The sequence below is a fragment of the Haliotis rubra genome, unplaced genomic scaffold (assembly GCF_003918875.1).
Source record: "Haliotis rubra isolate DU_JTF1 unplaced genomic scaffold, ASM391887v1 Scf41, whole genome shotgun sequence".
In the NCBI taxonomy this organism is placed as follows: Eukaryota; Metazoa; Mollusca; class Gastropoda; order Lepetellida; family Haliotidae; genus Haliotis; species Haliotis rubra.
This window is the reverse complement of record NW_025767091.1, coordinates 2,446,585-2,464,631: the sequence shown is the minus strand read 5'-3', so window position 1 is coordinate 2,464,631 and position 18,047 is coordinate 2,446,585. Positions and strand designations below refer to the sequence as shown.

The window sequence follows — 18,047 nt, the reverse complement described above, 5'->3', positions numbered from 1 at the left end:
GGTGGCGTAAAACTAAACTCACTCACTGACCCACATTGATGGTCCAGACTGTTTACAGACCGCCGCATATAGCTGGAACATTGCTGAGGGCTGCTTAAAACTAAACTCACTCACTCACTCACTCACTGACCCACATTGATGAGGCTGATATACTGTTAGCAGTAAACCCAACTCACTCACTATTGTGGCTCGTATGTCAATCCCTGACATGGTGTAAAACAACATTCACTCACTTGGTTACCATGACAATCCTTGTCTCTACTACCCAGGCCAAGAAGAACGCTGTGTCATGTGCTAAAGAATATGAGAAGGTGGAGGATTCAGAAGTCAAATCAGGGAAGTCAAAAGACATAGCAAAGGTGAGTCACATACCAGACCCAAACTCCTGTCCTGCAGTGAGCTATTACAGCATGAATCAAAATATAGTGGCATGAATCGAAATAAAGTAGCAATATCAAATTCAGATCTTCTGGAAATTCTGTTTGGATACTTGCATTTGAAAGGACAAAAGGCATGGCTACATTCATGTGTACCGTACTGTGGAGCTTATAGCATCTGATTATTTAAAGACCGCCGCAATATAGCTTGAATATTGCCGAGTGCGGCGTAAAACGCTAGCTCGTTCACTCGCTCACTCGCTCACTCACTCACTCACACTGTATCAGAACCATTCATATGGAGCAGCCCAGACATACAATTATTGCAGCCATGTTTGTACTGTTACGTACAAGTATACCCATTCTGACAATGAAGTATGTCCCAATAAAACTGTTAGAAAGAAAAAACTGGTTAGCCTGTTAATGGTATCCTTGCTGTGGAAAGTCCTGAAGTGTCGAAACTGTGCTGTATGAACCATCATGTGTTAACACCCTGCGAGATGACAGTATGTCTGGTTCCAGATGGAGAAGAAGAGTAAGAACTCCCTGGCAGCGGTGCGAAAGGCAGACAAGGACTACGCCGAGTCCTGCTACAAGGGGGAGACTTCAAGGCAGGACTGGGAGTTCACCGTTTCCAAGGTAACAGCATCTCTAATATGTAGATGACATCTGTTTTCAGTGTAGAAAGCAGTTGCAATGTTGATAATGGTGGTGGTGGTCTTCATGACGACGTCGATGATGATGATGATGATGATGATGATGATGATGATGCGGAGGAGGAGGGAAATGACTTACTAAAAGTTTTTATATTTAGCACCCTGAGCATTTATGTATATCATATGTAATTATCCCCCTCGGCGTTTAGCGCGAAGCAGGGGATATAGTATTAGGCTCCGTCCGTCCGTCCGTCCGTCCATATGTACGAATTGGAATATCCTAAGAACTGTTCTCAAGATTCTTTTCATATTTGGTACCTAGGTTCATCACAGTATAAGAAAGGCCCAAGTCAGGTTTGGTGACCTTGACCTTCATTTCAAGGTCACAAGGGGACTTTAACATTTTACCTGCATGTTAAGCTATCTCAAGAACCGTTCACTGGATTTCCTTCATATTTGATACCAAGCTTTATCTAGGAAAGGTGCAGGGCCCAGATTTGGTGACCTCCACTTAATTGTCAAGGTCATGGCGACACTTTGAAGATTTCAGCATATTAACCTGAATTGTCAGCAAGATATTTCAAGAACGGTTTACTGGATTTTCTTCATAGACTTTCAAGACTTCCCTTGAATGTTTTCAATGAGCAATTTCTTTAGTACTATTTTTGCATATTTCATACACTATGACATTCATGTCAAGGTCAAAGTCAGTCTTGAAAATATGTGTGTGTTTGAACACCTAAAGAGCAAGATATCGAGAGAGGTTGGCTGGTCATGTTTTTGTTGACATTTAACTTAAACTTTCATTACTTTATAAGTTTGATTTGATAATTTGCGGCTGGGGATTATGTCACCTTAGTGACAATGCTTGTTTAAATTATAACCGAAGCCTACTCATTAAACAGTTAAAGTAAGATTCATTTGGTGTTGTCCTCATGCTATTTGCCCATTGAATGGGTTCCTGCATAGCCATGGGAGCTGTAAGCAGGACAAGTGGGACAAGGAGACTCACACCAATGCTGCTCAAATTGCAAGTGTTGCAAATACGTGACTTATTCCTCATGTATGTATACGATACATGAGCTTTGTGTATTTAGATAACATTGACAATTATGTGTTTTTACTGATGCTGTCTGTTGGTTCCTTCAGGGCAGTACCCAGATGCAACATTTGGAAGAAGACCGAGTGAAGACGATGCAGGAATATCTCAACAAGTACAACAGCCACATATCGGTGCTGCCTCCCAAACTAACACGAGTAAGTGCATGCAGCAGATACATTCAAACTATTACTTAAATGCAGGTGAAGCCATCTTTTTAAAGTATTTCTTATGCAGTGATGAGACTTAATTGACTCAAGTTCAGCTACAATATGTATCTGACATCATTTATGCTTCTAAGGAAAATAATTTATCGTGTTCGCATGTGCATATTGACAGGGTTTTATGGGACGCAAGATTCCTGCGTATTGGACGCAGAAATTTGGTGAAGTACCCCCAAACTAAAATCCTGTCCGTCCTTGTGGACGCAATATAATTTTTTTCTGGGAAAGAACTTTATGAGTTTGTAATGATATCCCATATTAAAGTATTAACATTTTATTTACAATCATTATTCTAATGACATTGAAAGTAACACATATCTTAACATAATCATTATCAAATGGGAAGCATTCAGTATCACTGATTTAATGCAAATTGATGCACCCCCAATTTTGGAAATGCACTCTCAAAAAAATATACCCTGAGTCCCCAGGACTCCTAGTTTCGAAGAGCTATGAAAAACCCTGTATTGACCAATTTCTTCTGTTGTCTTCAGATATTAGACCACCTCAATGAAACTGTGATGGCAGTTGACCTTCAGAATGACCTTCAGATTGTTGTGCGTGAGAAAGGCGTGAAGGGTGCCCGGATGCCGGAACAAGTCTTGATGGACTGCTATGTAAGTTCCTTGCATCTTCACATGAGATGAGGGGGAGATGGTGTGAAATGAGATGAGGCGAGGTGAGGTGAGGTGAAATGGGGTGTTTATACTGGTACCTGTGTATTTGTTCCAGTGTATGTAAACCATTGTGTAAGTGAACCTGTGTTCTTTTGTTTGTTTGTTTGTTTGTTTAACACCACAGTATATGTGAACCAGGGTATATGAACCTGTGTATATCAACCAATGTATATGTAACTGAGTATAAGGACTACTGCATCTTGTGTTGTGTAATGAATAAGTACATATGTACCTGTGAAATATTACTGAGGCCTCTTTGTATCAAGGGTGTTTATTTATTTATTTATACTGAGCTAGTATTTTGAGTGTACATTTAGACTGTGATGTAAATGTACTCAATGTATGTTATAAACCATGCTGTACAAACTGTCAGGTATTGTAGTATATAGACACTATCGTTTTACACCTGGAGTTCTATTTGCTAACCTACCATTACGTGTTCCATGTAAAGCTGTGAAGCAAATGTTATCGATGGTAATCAAGGTGTTGTTGTTGTCCAGGCTGAAGATGGTCAGTTCAACATGAACCCTGTGCGGCTGCGGAATGCTCTACAGAACTACCTGCTCTACATACAGCAGATGCTGGAGAGGGACCGCAAGGGCAAGGAGGGTAGGTGGCAGTGTCCATGGAAGTACACGACAGCTGTCTGTATTCTGAGGATTCCACAGCAGGGTGTGTGACCTGTACACACAGACACACACACAGACAGACACACACACACACACACACACACACAAGAAATACAGACAGACACACACACACACAGACACACACACACACACACAGAAAGACACATAGACAGAAAGAGACACAGACAGACACAGAAATACAGACACAGACACAGGACAGACAGACAGACACAGAAAGACACACACAGACACAGAAATACAGACACAGACAGACAGACAGACACAGACACAGAAGACAGACACAGACACAGAACAGAAAGACAGACACACACACAGACACAGAAAGACACACAGACACAGAAAGAAGAGACAGACACATACAAACACAGACAGACAAACAGAGACACTAACAGGACAGACAGACACAGAAAGGCAGACACAGACACACAGAAAGACAGACAGACACATACAAACACAGACTGACAAACAGAGACACTAACAGACAGACACAGAAAGACACACAGACACAGACAACACACTAACAGACTGACAAACAGAGACACTAACAGACAGACACAGAAAGGCAGACAGACAACACACTAACAGACTGACACAGAAAGACAGACAAACACACAGACACAGAAAGGCAGACAGACAGACACACTAACAGACACAGAAAGGCAGTCACACAAGCAGACACAGAAAGAGTGACACACAAACAGACACACACAGAAAGACAGACACACACAGAAATACAAAGACAGACACACATAAACACACTGAGACACATAAACCGACAGACACACATATCATATGCACATAGGCTCTGTTCACCCAACAGTGAAAGGGTACCTGATAGGATACAATGGTAATATGACCGTTAACCTGCAAGCACCTCGAGTAGCTTCAGTGGTATATACCCCAAGGAGCCTTGCATGGAAATCTAGTGCACACAGATGCTTTAACTTGGATGTTAAGGTTGTGTTTTGAGCATGTTTTGGGGGTTAGGTTTCAGTAGATGATCTTGTTGTTTTCAGGTGTACAGAAGCTAGTAGATGTATACAAATCCAAGCCTAATTTCGCTGATGCTGATGCACAGGAGGATGTAAAACAGAGATTAGAACAGGTACGTTGTTGTCATCACTGCTGTTTTCTAAGATTATTAGGGGTAGCCTAGTGGGTAAAGCATTCGCTCCTCATGCCGAAGACCTGGGTTCGATTCCCCACATGAGTACAATGTGTGACACCCATTTCTGGTGTTCTCTCTGCCTGATGTGTAATATTGCTGATATTGCTGAAAGCGATGTAAAACTAAACTCACCCACTCCAAGATGATTAACTCCCATACTTTCACATATCCTTACAATATTTGGAGCACTAAGATAGCTTAGTAGAATGGGCCCTTGATCTATTGTGGTCCCTGGACTTATTCGTTGTGCCTGACATTGCAGACAACCTTTACTCTCAACTTTCTGGAAGCTAGTCACTACAAGATCGCCAAGTCACTGGCCAAGGTGGACAAGAGAGACCCGCCAGTCCATAAGTTCTCTCAGTACATTGAGACCACCAGGGAAAAACAGGTATGAGGTCTCATCTGTATTCTGTTCTCTAGAATCTCAAGAAAACAAACTTTGTTATCTAATTAACTGAACTTCATAAAGAGCTGGACCGCCTCCGTGGTGTAGTGGTTAGAGCGTCCGCCCGGAGAGCGGAAGGTCGCGGGTTCGATCCCCGACCGCATCATATCTAAAGACGTTAAATATGGTACTTGTTGGTCCCTGCCTGGGGCTCGGCATTAATGGGTACAACAAGGGCTGGTTGTCTCGGAGTCAGTATAATGTGTCTGAGTGGGGTATTCATGTACTGCGGCATGGTATGTCAGTGAGCTAGCACTATAAAACCAGCTTCAGTCTGGGCTAGTACAAGCAGCCGCACATACACATACACACACATGCACGTCATCATATGAGCGAAATATTCTATAGCTCGGCGTTAAACACAATTTCACCTCACCTCATAAAGAGCTTGAATGTCTGTCAAAAAAATAAAAATTGGTCCACCTCGCATCATAAGTGACCTCTGTTTTGTTCCTGTTTTGTCCAGGGTCACATGGTGAGTTTGTTGAAGCTGCCGATGAACCTGGCGCTGGACGGCAACTCAGACTATACCTACTCAGCTGGCTCCGTCACGTCGCTATCCACAGTCGGGGACCACTACTCCACCGTTGAACCAACCTACGACGATGATGAGTTTGGTGAGTTGATACTCATTATCTAAACAGCAACAGCATACCTGCTTTAGTTTGGTAGTGTATCAATACACTGTTTGGGTTTGACTAGACTCAAGAAATGTTTGTAGTGGTCTTCTAACTGATACTATTATTTTTTTCATGTTAATTGCACTGACAATTTTGGTGACATTTGTTTTGGTTGTGTTTCAATTACATTGACAAGAACTACCTTCATATCCTATCTTGTATCAGAATGAATTATCTAAAAAGTAAAGTGTAGTATTGAGAATGCATGTCCCATTAATTAGCTTGTCCCCAATTGCGCAGATCGATGCTCATGCTGTTGAGCACTGGATTGTCTGGTCCAGACTTGATTATTTACAGACCGCTACCATATAGCTGGAATATTGCTGAGTGCGGCGTAAAACTACACTCACTCACTCACCTTGTTGTCAATACCCACTTTCCATCTCATTACACTTAAGTATTTGAGGTTTCTGTCAACTACCAGCCTCAAAAATCCCCCAAAGTTTGTCTTTTCAATGGCAATAAGTTGAGATAAGGCTGGGGAAGGTTTCCGGAGCATAATTCATAAACACTTTATCATCTCTTTGTCAAACTTTCTATGCATATCAGGCAAGTGCCTAACTGCAGCATTTAGTTTATTAGAAATGTCTGAAAATGTGAAAGGACTTGGGTTCCATGAATGAAACCTTCCAGGGGCAGTGGGGTAGCCTATTGGTTAAAGCTTTCACTTGTCACACTGAAGACCCGGTGTAGCAGGCCATTTCTTCCCCGGTCTTAACTTTCCCCGGGGAGAATCTGTCCTAGGCCAAACTTTCCCCGGTGAAGTTTTATCCTAGGGTATTCTTACCCCGGGTAAAGTTTGGGATAGGCTAAAGTTTCCATCTCTAGGCCAAAGTTTCCCCCCTGTTTAAGCTAGGATATTTTGTTCTGTTTTCTATGAAAAGGGGGGAGATTCTGGCTGCTACTTCTTCCCCACCCCTTGTTTTATATGAAAAGGGGAGATTCTGGCTAGGCTACTTCCCCACCCTTGTTCTTATATCAAAAGGGGGAGATTCTGACCTAGCTAGGCCACTTCTTCCACACCAATGCTCTTATATCAAAAGGGGGAGAACAAGTTATTACAAACATCAAACCGACTGTAGTTTTGACTTAAAGTTTGGTACCTCTGCCACAGGCCAGAAAAATGTGACGATTCGTCACATCTTGCAATGTCCATTCAATATAATGTACAGATTTCTTTTACTCTTTTATTTTTGACGAGTCTACACATCTAACTAAACATTTTTAATAAACTGGTTTAGTTTCACTGAGAAAATATCCTAAAACATGTAACACTATTTCGATTTGCATAGCAATCGTTTGTTTACATAGGTTGTACGGCTCCACATGCTGTCTTCGAAGCTGATGGAGAGCAAACGATGCAGCCAGTTTGATATCTAAATATGTACTGTCATAGACCTTACTGTCGCAGTTGTGGAAGAATATATATGTAACAATGTAAAACATTATGAAGAGAGCGGCGAAAAGCTTTCGTAAGTCCAGTCTCTTCTTATTATGAATATGCGCGTTTGATTACAAACAAGAGAAAAGTCCGGTCACGTGATATGCAAATTAGCCTGTGGCAGTGATGTTATGTTAAGTCATCGCTGTGCCAGAGTGTGGTGCAGATTCTCTTAGCGTTTGACTATTGTTTAGTTTTAAGAATATTACCATTGTTTTTACTCTTTCTCCATCTCATTTCAGAAACTGATGACTTTGATGAATTCCCTCCTCTCACGCCGATCGGGAGATGCAAGGCGGTGTATGATTACGATGCTGTTCATGAAGATGAGATTTCAATCAAACAAGGTGAGAGGTCATCTTTGACACATTGGGATGTTAACTACATTTGTGTGACAACAGTAATGTCAGCCACTTGCCTGTTGTGTGTCAGGACCCTTGTGGGCAGTCTGGGGTGTGTAGGCCCCGAGTATTGGTGGTAGAGTCGGCCCCTAGTAGGGAATGCTGATAATTGGATGGTCAATGACTTTGTTGCTCATGTATGGAGGGACAGGGTCCCGATGCACACAGCGTTCGTAATGTTTTGACGTGATGTAACTCTATAGCTTAGCATAGGCTTACAAATGTCGTAATGCTACGAACGTTTGTGGATTGGGACCCTGGTTTGCCTGGTTCAGATTTGATTAACAGCTGTTTGAATTTAGCAGGAATTTTGTCCCTTGGTCGGATGTTGGGTGTTACTTAACCGTCATTCACTTAGGCACACAGGTGGCCCAGTCATCTAAGGCACAAAAATTCCCTGTTTAGAACTGCCTCCCTTATTTGAGCCAGAATTATATGAGTATGCTTATAAAGTTAAAGGTCACATGCAACGTAAAACACAACTTTGCATATTCTGATACCTTTCGGTATGGACTTACCGAAACAAATCATCAAAAATGCAAATTCAACTTATAAAGTTGAAAAATAACACGATGAAAAAAACCACGCGAAATCGGAGTTCAAATGTTTCACTAATTTTCCCCCGACTTTTCTGGGGAAAAGTGGTTTCAACAGCTGGTCTGCGCTTATAGCACGTGCGCAGTGACGTAGGTTCGCGCAGCTTGGAAGAGGTTGTCCGGTGAATACTCGGTGAAGGCTTTGGTGTGAGCTATTTTTCTAATGTTTTGTTGATATCTCACGAAGCGAGCTTTTTATATGTTATGACAGTAAATTAACTGTTTATATAATTTCATTTGTCTATTTCACCACACGTTCTTCTTACCGAGTCACTTTCTCAGTTCGATACTTAAAAGCAATGCCATTATTTAGCGTTGACAGAATTTCCAACTGTGATATAGATATGTCGTTGTCACAGACTAAACTCAATGTCTTGTTTTATTGACACCTGTGTGTCTGCCTGCCTGCCTGCTAATGACAATATTCAATACACAGCTGCTATCACTGACCACATGCAATTTGAACTTAACACCAATCAGGCTATACACCATAAACAAAATGCATTGATTTATGGCCCGAGTTCGGTCTCTGTCACATTTTGTAATTACACAGACAGGCAGGTGTGATACTTGAACACATGACATGTTATGATGTCTGTTGATTGCAAAATGTTATGCACAAAAAATGAGCATGTATTTACAAAACCCAACATCTCTATATATACACACACAATGACCCGTGACCCGTGACCAGCAGTTACACTTGAGTGCACACCCACCCGCTCTGACTGGGTTCAGTATCCTGGCTGCTTCGTTTCTTGGGAAGTAAACCGAAGTACACAATATTGCACTTTTGATTTGCGATTGTACGCTTATAATTTTGTTTATATGTTTTTTCATAACCAGCAATGTATATTATATGTCATGAATAAGTGATAATTGTGTTTTAATTATGTTGATTTTTTGGTTGCATGTGACCTTTAAGGAATTGATATGAACACCATGTTTGGGGACTGTAAGCTTTCAGTATGCAAATCAAGAGTCTATTACAACGCCCTCTAGCCCTATTATATTCCAACCTGTGAAGGTCCGGTTTAGAATTGATCTTCAGTAACCCAGAGGCGACTAACGGGATCGGGTGGTCAGGCTCGCTGACTTGGTTAACACATGTCATCGTATCCCAATTATGTAGATCAATGTTCATGCTGTTGATCACTGGATTGTCTGGTCCAGACTTGATTATTTACAGACCACCGCCATATAGCTGGAATATTGCTGAGTGTGGCATAAAGCTAAACTCACTCACTCACTATTATATTCCATGTTCATTTTTTTAATTTAAGATCAAATGATATAGGGTTGTGATTCAAAAGAAAGAATATCAACTGTAAATGTGCTGTATTGGGATACTTATCATATCACACCCATAGTATAGGGATACAGATCTTATAATGCCCATGGTATTGAGATAAGTATCGTATCACAACCCGACACTCATAGTATAGGGTTACAGATCTTATAATGCCCATGGTATTGAGATAAGTATCGTATCACAACCCGACACTCATAGTATAGGGTTACAGATCTTATAATGCCCATGGTATCAAGATAAGTGTCGTATCACAACCCGACACTCATAGTATAGGGTTACAGATCTTATCATATCCATGGTAACAAGATAAGTGTCATTATCACAACCCGACACTCATAGTATAGGGATACATATCTTATAATGCCCATGGTATCAAGATAAGTGTCGTATCACAACCCGACACTCATAGTATAGGGTTACAGATCTTATCATATCCATGGTATCAAGATAAGTGTCGTATCACAACCCGACACTCATAGTATAGGGATACATATCTTATAATGCCCATGGTATCAAGATAAGTGTCGTATCACAACCCGACACTCATAGTATAGGGATACATATCTTATAATGCCCATGGTATCAAGATAAGTGTCGTATCACAACCCGACACTCATAGTATAGGGTTACAGATCTTATCATATCCATGGTATCAAGATAAGTGTCGTATCACAACCCGACACTCATAGTATAGGGTTACAGATCTTATCATATCCATGGTATCAAGATAAGTGTCGTATCACAACCCGACACTCATAGTATAGGGTTACAGATCTTATCATATCCATGGTATCAAGATAAGTGTCGTATCACAACCCGACACTCATAGTATAGGGATACATATCTTATAATGCCCATGGTATCAAGATAAGTGTCGTATCACAACCCGACACTCATAGTATAGGGTTACAGATCTTATCATATCCATGGTATCAAGATAAGTGTCGTATCACAACCCGACACTCATAGTATAGGGATACATATCTTATAATGCCCATGGTATCAAGATAAGGGATACATATCTTATAATGCAACCCGACACTCATAGTATAGGGTTACAGATCTTATCATATCCATGGTATCAAGATAAGTGTCGTATCACAACCCGACACTCATAGTATAGGGTTACAGATCTTATCATATCCATGGTATCAAGATAAGTGTCGTATCACAACCCGACACTCATAGTATAGGGTTACAGATCTTATCATATCCATGGTATCAAGATAAGTATCGTATCACAACCCCACAGAGTGTGGTGGGGCAGCCATGGGTCACGCCGAAGACCCGGGTTTGCTTCCTCACATTGGGACAATGTGTTAAGCCCATTTCTGGTGTCCCCCACCGTGAAACTACTGGAATATTGCAAAAAGCAGCACAAAACCAAACTCACTCACTCACTCACAACCCCAGAGTATTGTTACATGTTTAATTACGTCCCTTGGTTTGTCAGCCTAGGCTGGTGAGCTTGATCACTGACGGGTACCCCTAACTTACTCTGTACTCCTGGTTTCAGGTGACATAATCTCGGTGTACGAGAAGCTGGCCGACGGCTGGTGGCAGGGCGAGCTGAATGGAGAGGTGGGGATCTTCCCATCAACATACGTGGAGGATATAAAATGAGGAGCTGAGAGTCTAGCGTCTGGTGTACATAGAGATGTATTTATATACAGCTCCAAGCATTCTGCATAATGTACATAGCAGTAGGTTACCGTTAAAGCCCTGTATATACACAGTAGTGAGCTATGGTCCGTATGATGGAGGAGCTGATTGTCATCTGGGTATTTATTGAACAATTAGCATATGCTCATTGGATTGAAAACAAGGGTGCCATTCTTGTCATGAATGGTTCAAGAGCCTTCTACAAGGTCATGACTGTTGTATACCACTCAATATTTCCTAAGGACCACATCTTTACTATAGGTTACTTTTGATCCTTACGAAGTGTTGAGTCATATATGTCCGTGTGAATGGCCTGGGACTGATTGCTCCGTGGAATGGTGTGACTTGTAAGCGCCGAATGTGGAGAGTTCCAGGTGTTGAGAAGACTATCATCATTACTTCATGATCTTGTATTCGCTATGTTCTTCCATCACCATCAATATATACAACTGCTGTGTGGTGTGTTAGTGATGCTATAAGGTGGGGCGATGGGGTAGCCTACTGGGTACAGCGTTCGCTCATCACTCTGAAGACCTGGGTTCGATTCCCCTCATGGATACAAATGTGTGAAGCCAATTTCTGGTGTCCCCTGATGTGATATTGGAGGAAAATAACTAAAATTGGAATAATACTAAACTCACTCACTGCTTAGTACGAGCTGATTTCCTTCTTGCAAGACTCTGACTTACATTGATTTGTTAAAAACAGCAACTGAATTACAAAACAGTGTCTCGTGTGTGAGGACGTCATTGTTCTGAGTACGAGCTGCTTTCAATATCACCTGACCTTGACTGATTATTAGAAATAGCTTCTCCGTAAAGCCGAGTTTGTATTCATGGTGAATGAGGAACATGGTGTGAATACCCGTGAAGTACTGACATTGAGGAAGAACACCAGAACTCTGGTAGATACTGGATGTTAGTTTATACTAGTGGTATGTCATGTTTGAGTTAAGGATGAACGTTTTCTACTTTAATCTATCAGACACGTATAGGTTAGAGGTTGTGTGAAACTGCTTCACAATGTTTAACTGTTTCACCTGTTTCGACTTTACATGGAGTCAGGTGTTTGGCTCGTCCAAGTTTAACCCTTTCTTGTTTCTACTTAGCTTCAATTTGCAGATGAAGAATCTGTGTATATTTTCGTAACTAGTTGATATTAACTGTTGATATGTGCTGCAGCATTATTGTGTCAAGACTTTGTGTATCAGTGAGGGGTGTAGCCACCCTATGTTTCCCTTTAGCATTGCAAGGTAGCAAGACTGTAGAGACTACAGGTCCATCGACCAATTACACAGACATATTTGTGTACATACAACACAGGCTTGTGTTCGGCAATAACAGTTCAAGATATTTCCATCATTCTTTAAATTATGATCACTCTAGTTTGAGAACAACAAAATACCTAGTTTTATAGTTAGAATAGATATGTTATGGCTTCTCACATTACATCCATGGTTATCCAGTGTTTTATGTGTCAGGCCCACCTGTACAATCAGAATGAACATTATATGTGAGTTTACAATCAGACCTCCTTTACAAGATCCTGATGCAATATTTGGGAAAATTGAGGTGTGTGCATATAACCCCCAAGCCCATCCTTATCCTGCCAGTGCTGTTATTAGTAGACATTAACCTGAAAATGATGTTTACATTAATACTAAGATAGGGGAAGAGTCCTCATACAACCGGGTCTTTCCATGCAGGAGTGCACGTCTACTGGGCTTACCGTTACAGATTTCACTCAGCACTGAACCTATCAACTAACCCAACTAAAATAAGGATGGAAGCGACACTTGAGATCTGTGAAGCGAGAGTCACAGCAAGCAGCCTGAGTCAATTAGTTGTACCTGGTAAACTGCTTCAGTTTTATCTCTAAGTAGACTTATCCCATCAAGCATGATACATGTATTTATCATCATAGAATAGCAGCATGAAGCACTGGATAATCAAAGGTGTCCCAATTCAAATATTTTTGTTTCATAGATTTTTCGTGCACACTGATGATATTACAACATGCAGTATGTTGTCACCTACAGACTACATGATGCTATGCAGCCATTCAGATAATCCAAGCTGACATGAATTTGCATAATATGTACGCAAGATCATCATTAATATCATTCTGTATTTAGATGTCACTCACAAACATCCATAGCTGCACAGGGTAACCGTAGGAACATGCTGGAGTTTGATTTTCTACTCTCTGATACAATAATAAACAGATCTGAGATATTGATATTAAATATACATTGAATCACGGCCAACTCTCTGATATAATAATAAACAGACCTGAGATATTGGTGTAAAATATACATTGAATCATGACCGAATCAATTTCTCTTTTTGAATCATGACCGAATCAATTTCTCTTTTTGAATCACGGCCAACTCTCTGATATAATAATAAACAGACCTGAGATATTGGTGTAAAAGATACATTGAATCATGACCAAATAAATTTCCCTTTTTGAAATGTTTCTCTGTTTGAAAAGTGATAAAAAGAAAAATTTGTTGTAATGTCAGAATGAAGTAAAAACAAAATTATGTATTACAAAGATATTTATATCAAATGCAAATTTTGTCCTGTGATAAATAATTATGAGATATAATGCAAAATGAAAGGGTTATGGATATTAATTGCCAATTTATTTTGTTTGTTTTATCATATTGATGAAATGACTTTTACAGAACAAGAAGTCAATGTTGTGTTTGTTGATGTATGAAGTTGTACATAGGCTTCAGTCCGTGCTGTGTAATCTCACGTCTCATTGTGTACATAAAACGTCACCATGTCCACGTTATGCATTGTCCTTATGCCGCTCAGTGTGTCAGAATCAGAGCTATCACTACTATTAACAGGGCATGTTACAGCTGACGATCAAACAGTCTATGAGAGATATCTTTTTTCTTCCCCTGAAGAAAAGAATTGGAGTTGCCATAACAACAAAATGACTGTCAGTATACATTTTCGTTAATCCGACATATTTCTCTGCAACCACAAATGTCGGATTAACGACAGTATACTATACTTAGGACATTACTTTTAGTGTTTGGACATGTCTTCTTATTTGTCTTCAGTAACCATGCTTGTTGTAAGAGGCGACTAACGGGTTCGGTTGGTCAGGCTCACAGACATGGTTGACACATGTCATCGTATCCCGGTTGTGTAGATTGATGCTCATGCTGTTGATCACTGTATTGTCTGGTCCAGACTTGATTATTTACAGACTGCCGCCAAATAGCTGGAATATTGCTGAGTTCGGCGTAAAACTAAACTCACTCACTCACTCACTCACTCACTCACAATGCTGACTTGTGTTACCAGCTCCTACTTATAAAATCAACTGAACATATACTGTTCGATAAACTGTTTTCTGTGGTTTAATGCTCCTGTTTGAAAGTCATATCTTACAGTTCCCTGATTTTCTGACTGGTTGGGCAGCACAGTCACATCCGTTGTGTACATTCAGGAAGTCATGGAAACAGACTATGGAAACAAATAGTTGTATTTTCAGGGTTTCAGTATGTTTATATCTAAAATCACAAAAGGATTATAATTGATCTATTTTTACAATCATGCATTAATATTTCAGAGGCTCTGCTACTGCATCAATGTAATCAGTGTTCGATCAATTAATCATGAAAGAAGTCAAAGGATTACGATCTCTCAAACCTTGAATCTAGGCCAGTAACAGATATTTCTTCCCTCGTACGTTATCTCATGGTCAAGCTCAGCTCAGTTACTGAGTCCATCACCAAAATGTATGAGTGAAAATAACTCTGGTGTCCTTTCTTCATTCAACTACAGTTTAACCGGACTAGTCCAGACACTGTTTATCCAGAAACTCCTTCCTGCATACAAATTATTTTTTTTGAAGCCCATTTCAAGTCAAAGGATCTTGAAAATCTTGAAGTTTGTAAACTGAAAGGTGTGACTGGAACCATTTGAATTGTCATTTCTTCATTCCGTGTATAGCTTCATGACCAAATGACCCTTAAAATCAGTGTCATAGATTGCAGAAGAGATGACCATTACTCAACACCGAGGGTGTTGATACCAGATTTAATGTTGGAGCTGATCATTTGGGCCGACATAATTGGGGAAGGAACACTAATTACATTGATGAGTAGACATCCACTTAAAATTTACAAACGGGAGCTGAGACACATCTGTGGATTGTAATTTGTGAATGGAAGTCATACACATCTGCATAAATGTCTGATAGATCAATGGTGTACTTCGTCATGAAAGCAAAGGAAACATGTAGCACATTTCTTCGTTATGGTAGCTGAGGAGAATATACTGATGTTGGACGGCGTGTTGGTAGTGAGGCAGGTAGGGATAGCCATCTTGTGATTTGTTCACGACGGGCCATTAGATGTGGTGATCTATCGGATGAATGATGGAGGCATGACCTCCATGTGTACATGGTAGCTTATCTGCTTATTTTGGGGACACCCACTGTGCCAAAATATAACTTATCAGGCATTAGTTTTCATATAAGTACATCTTGGAACTAACGTGTACATGACCCATAGAGGACTTACTGCAACTATACAAACATATATTGCTTACAGAAATGTACATTTGTGATTCTGGACATTTTTATCTCTTCCAAGCATGGAGTTTGTAGAAACGGATACTAGTATTTAAATGGTTTCGTAATCACTGTCAGTTCATGCTGATACAGGGCAATCTTACCTCACCGATCACGAGGGTGCCAGTGTCATCTCAGACTATGATAAGCCTAAGTTAGATGGTTGGACTAAGATCACTGTGATATTAAGATCGAACTATTATAGAGGCCCTGAACTGATATGCTGTAAATGACTTAGGGATGAACCACAGCCTGGGATTAGTTTAATAAATAACTTGTTACAGAAAATACTTAAATATTAATATCTATAATATGGTTTCACCAAACTAAATAAATTGTTCGCTCGAAATGCTAAGCCATGAAAATAATGTAAATTGAAAACTGTAAAAAAATAACTGTTCTGAAAACATTTCTTTGTTTTAAGCTGTGACCAAATAAATATCCTGCATCTTAAACAGAATATAAACGTTTGGTCTCCTATGTCAGATGAAGATCAAAAATCATTTCATGGTATTCAGCCACTTCACAAAGCTACCAGTGTTTGCCGTTGGAGTAGGTGCTGTTGAATGCTGTTGGAGTAGGTGCTGGTGCTGATGCTGATGCCTTCTTTTAGGAGGCCTTGTGGGATAGATCGTATGATGATACGCGAATACAGCATGTTTGCTATATTTGCAGTACTGCAGACACTTCCCAACTTACCAGATCTCTGTAGCAAGTTTACAATTGATACACGTTTTTCTTTACTTGTGTAAACGCTGCTTAACCTGTCCGTCACCTTGTTCTTGTACAAAATTCTATACCACATGCAAAATACTTTCAGTATGTTCTGCTGAATATAACTGCTTCCTTGTTAAATATATTTATCACTGAATTTGATCATGTATGCAAAATATCCAAGTTGATATACTTAAAGTAGACTTGAGTCTTCTGCTCAAACTATGTGTTCGATAGGCAGTGTGTTCTCAATCATGACAGCTCTACTGTAATTGAGTGGATGGTACACAAGGACCTTGAAGTGATAAACGTGAAGTCATGTAAAGAGGAATATTTTAATTGTTACCATGGTAACATGGAAGGTAAATTCTATAGTGATGTGAATCGTATGTGATGTTGGACAGATGGGCCTTGATGCAGCTGCAGCTGTTACAGGGGATGTTGTTCTTGCATAACACAGTTATCGTTTAACATCACCAAGTGTTTTAACATCAGGACCTAACATTAGTTTTTGTATTAACATCATGGAATTTATTGCTAAGAGTTAGGTCATAATGCTGGCAATCAGGGGGACCTCTTGTAACGAGAAGGGGAGACATTTTGGCTCAGTAGGCATAAGTAAGAGTAGGGAGGTGAAGGTCAGGGTGACCTGTCCTGGAGGTAGACATGTCAGCAGTATCGCTGTGTCGGCAGTATCGCTGTGTCAGCGTAAGGCTCATCTGTGATTGTTGTGACTTTGTATAGATTGTTGTGATGAACTTTGACTTTTACTCATTTCAATTCCATTTCTGTCATCTGTGATGTTGATTACTATAGCCATTATATATAATACATGATAGATGTTAAGTAATTATCAAAGATTAAAAACATAAAACCTATACATGTCTTTGTTGTGAAAAGTGACAATATTTTCTCACAGCGCTTCAGTTTTGATACAGAGAAAAGTCAGTAGGTGATGCAGATCCGCACATGTACTGAATCTGATGTTCTTGAATTTCTTAAGTAAACTCAATCAAAATAAATCTGTAGTTTGTGAACTTGCTAATAATTATCCCCCGAGACGCGTTTTGGGGTATTAAAATGGGCTCCGTCCGTCCGTCCGTCCGTGCACATTTGTCTTTTCCGGAGCAGAACTCTAAAACTGTTCAATATTTCTTCACCAAACTTGGCACATACATGGATCTGGTGATGTACTGGTGCCTTTTGGTAGTTTTGGAATTCTGAATTAAATATTTTTGGCGTTTCCATGGCAACAAGTTCGACTTTGACTGAAATTAGTGGTAGTGCTCTTTTCCAGAGCAGAACTCTAAAACCATTCAATATGTCTTCACCAAACTTTGCAC

The 18,047-nt window shown here is 40.1% G+C and overlaps 1 protein-coding gene across 4 annotated transcripts in view; it reads left to right on the top strand.

Moving 5' to 3' along the window:
* Positions 1 to 13,744, top strand: part of LOC124287960 (nostrin-like) — an 84,215-nt gene extending 70,471 nt beyond the window's left edge. For 3 of the 4 annotated variants that reach the window (XM_046724457.1, XM_046724455.1, XM_046724456.1), the window contains 10 exons: positions 270 to 359; positions 900 to 1,016; positions 2,183 to 2,290; positions 2,851 to 2,973; positions 3,534 to 3,642; positions 4,700 to 4,788; positions 5,114 to 5,242; positions 5,766 to 5,916; positions 7,663 to 7,767; positions 11,246 to 13,744. In XM_046724457.1, the coding sequence (XP_046580413.1) occupies positions 270 to 359; positions 900 to 1,016; positions 2,183 to 2,290; positions 2,851 to 2,973; positions 3,534 to 3,642; positions 4,700 to 4,788; positions 5,114 to 5,242; positions 5,766 to 5,916; positions 7,663 to 7,767; positions 11,246 to 11,352 (1,128 nt within the window). In that variant the 3' untranslated portion in view covers positions 11,353 to 13,744. The remainder of the gene's footprint in view (positions 1 to 269; positions 360 to 899; positions 1,017 to 2,182; positions 2,291 to 2,850; positions 2,974 to 3,533; positions 3,643 to 4,699; positions 4,789 to 5,113; positions 5,243 to 5,765; positions 5,917 to 7,662; positions 7,768 to 11,245) is intronic. The other variant, XR_006901351.1, reaches the window with a different exon arrangement.
* Positions 13,745 to 18,047: the final 4,303 nt, after the last annotated feature.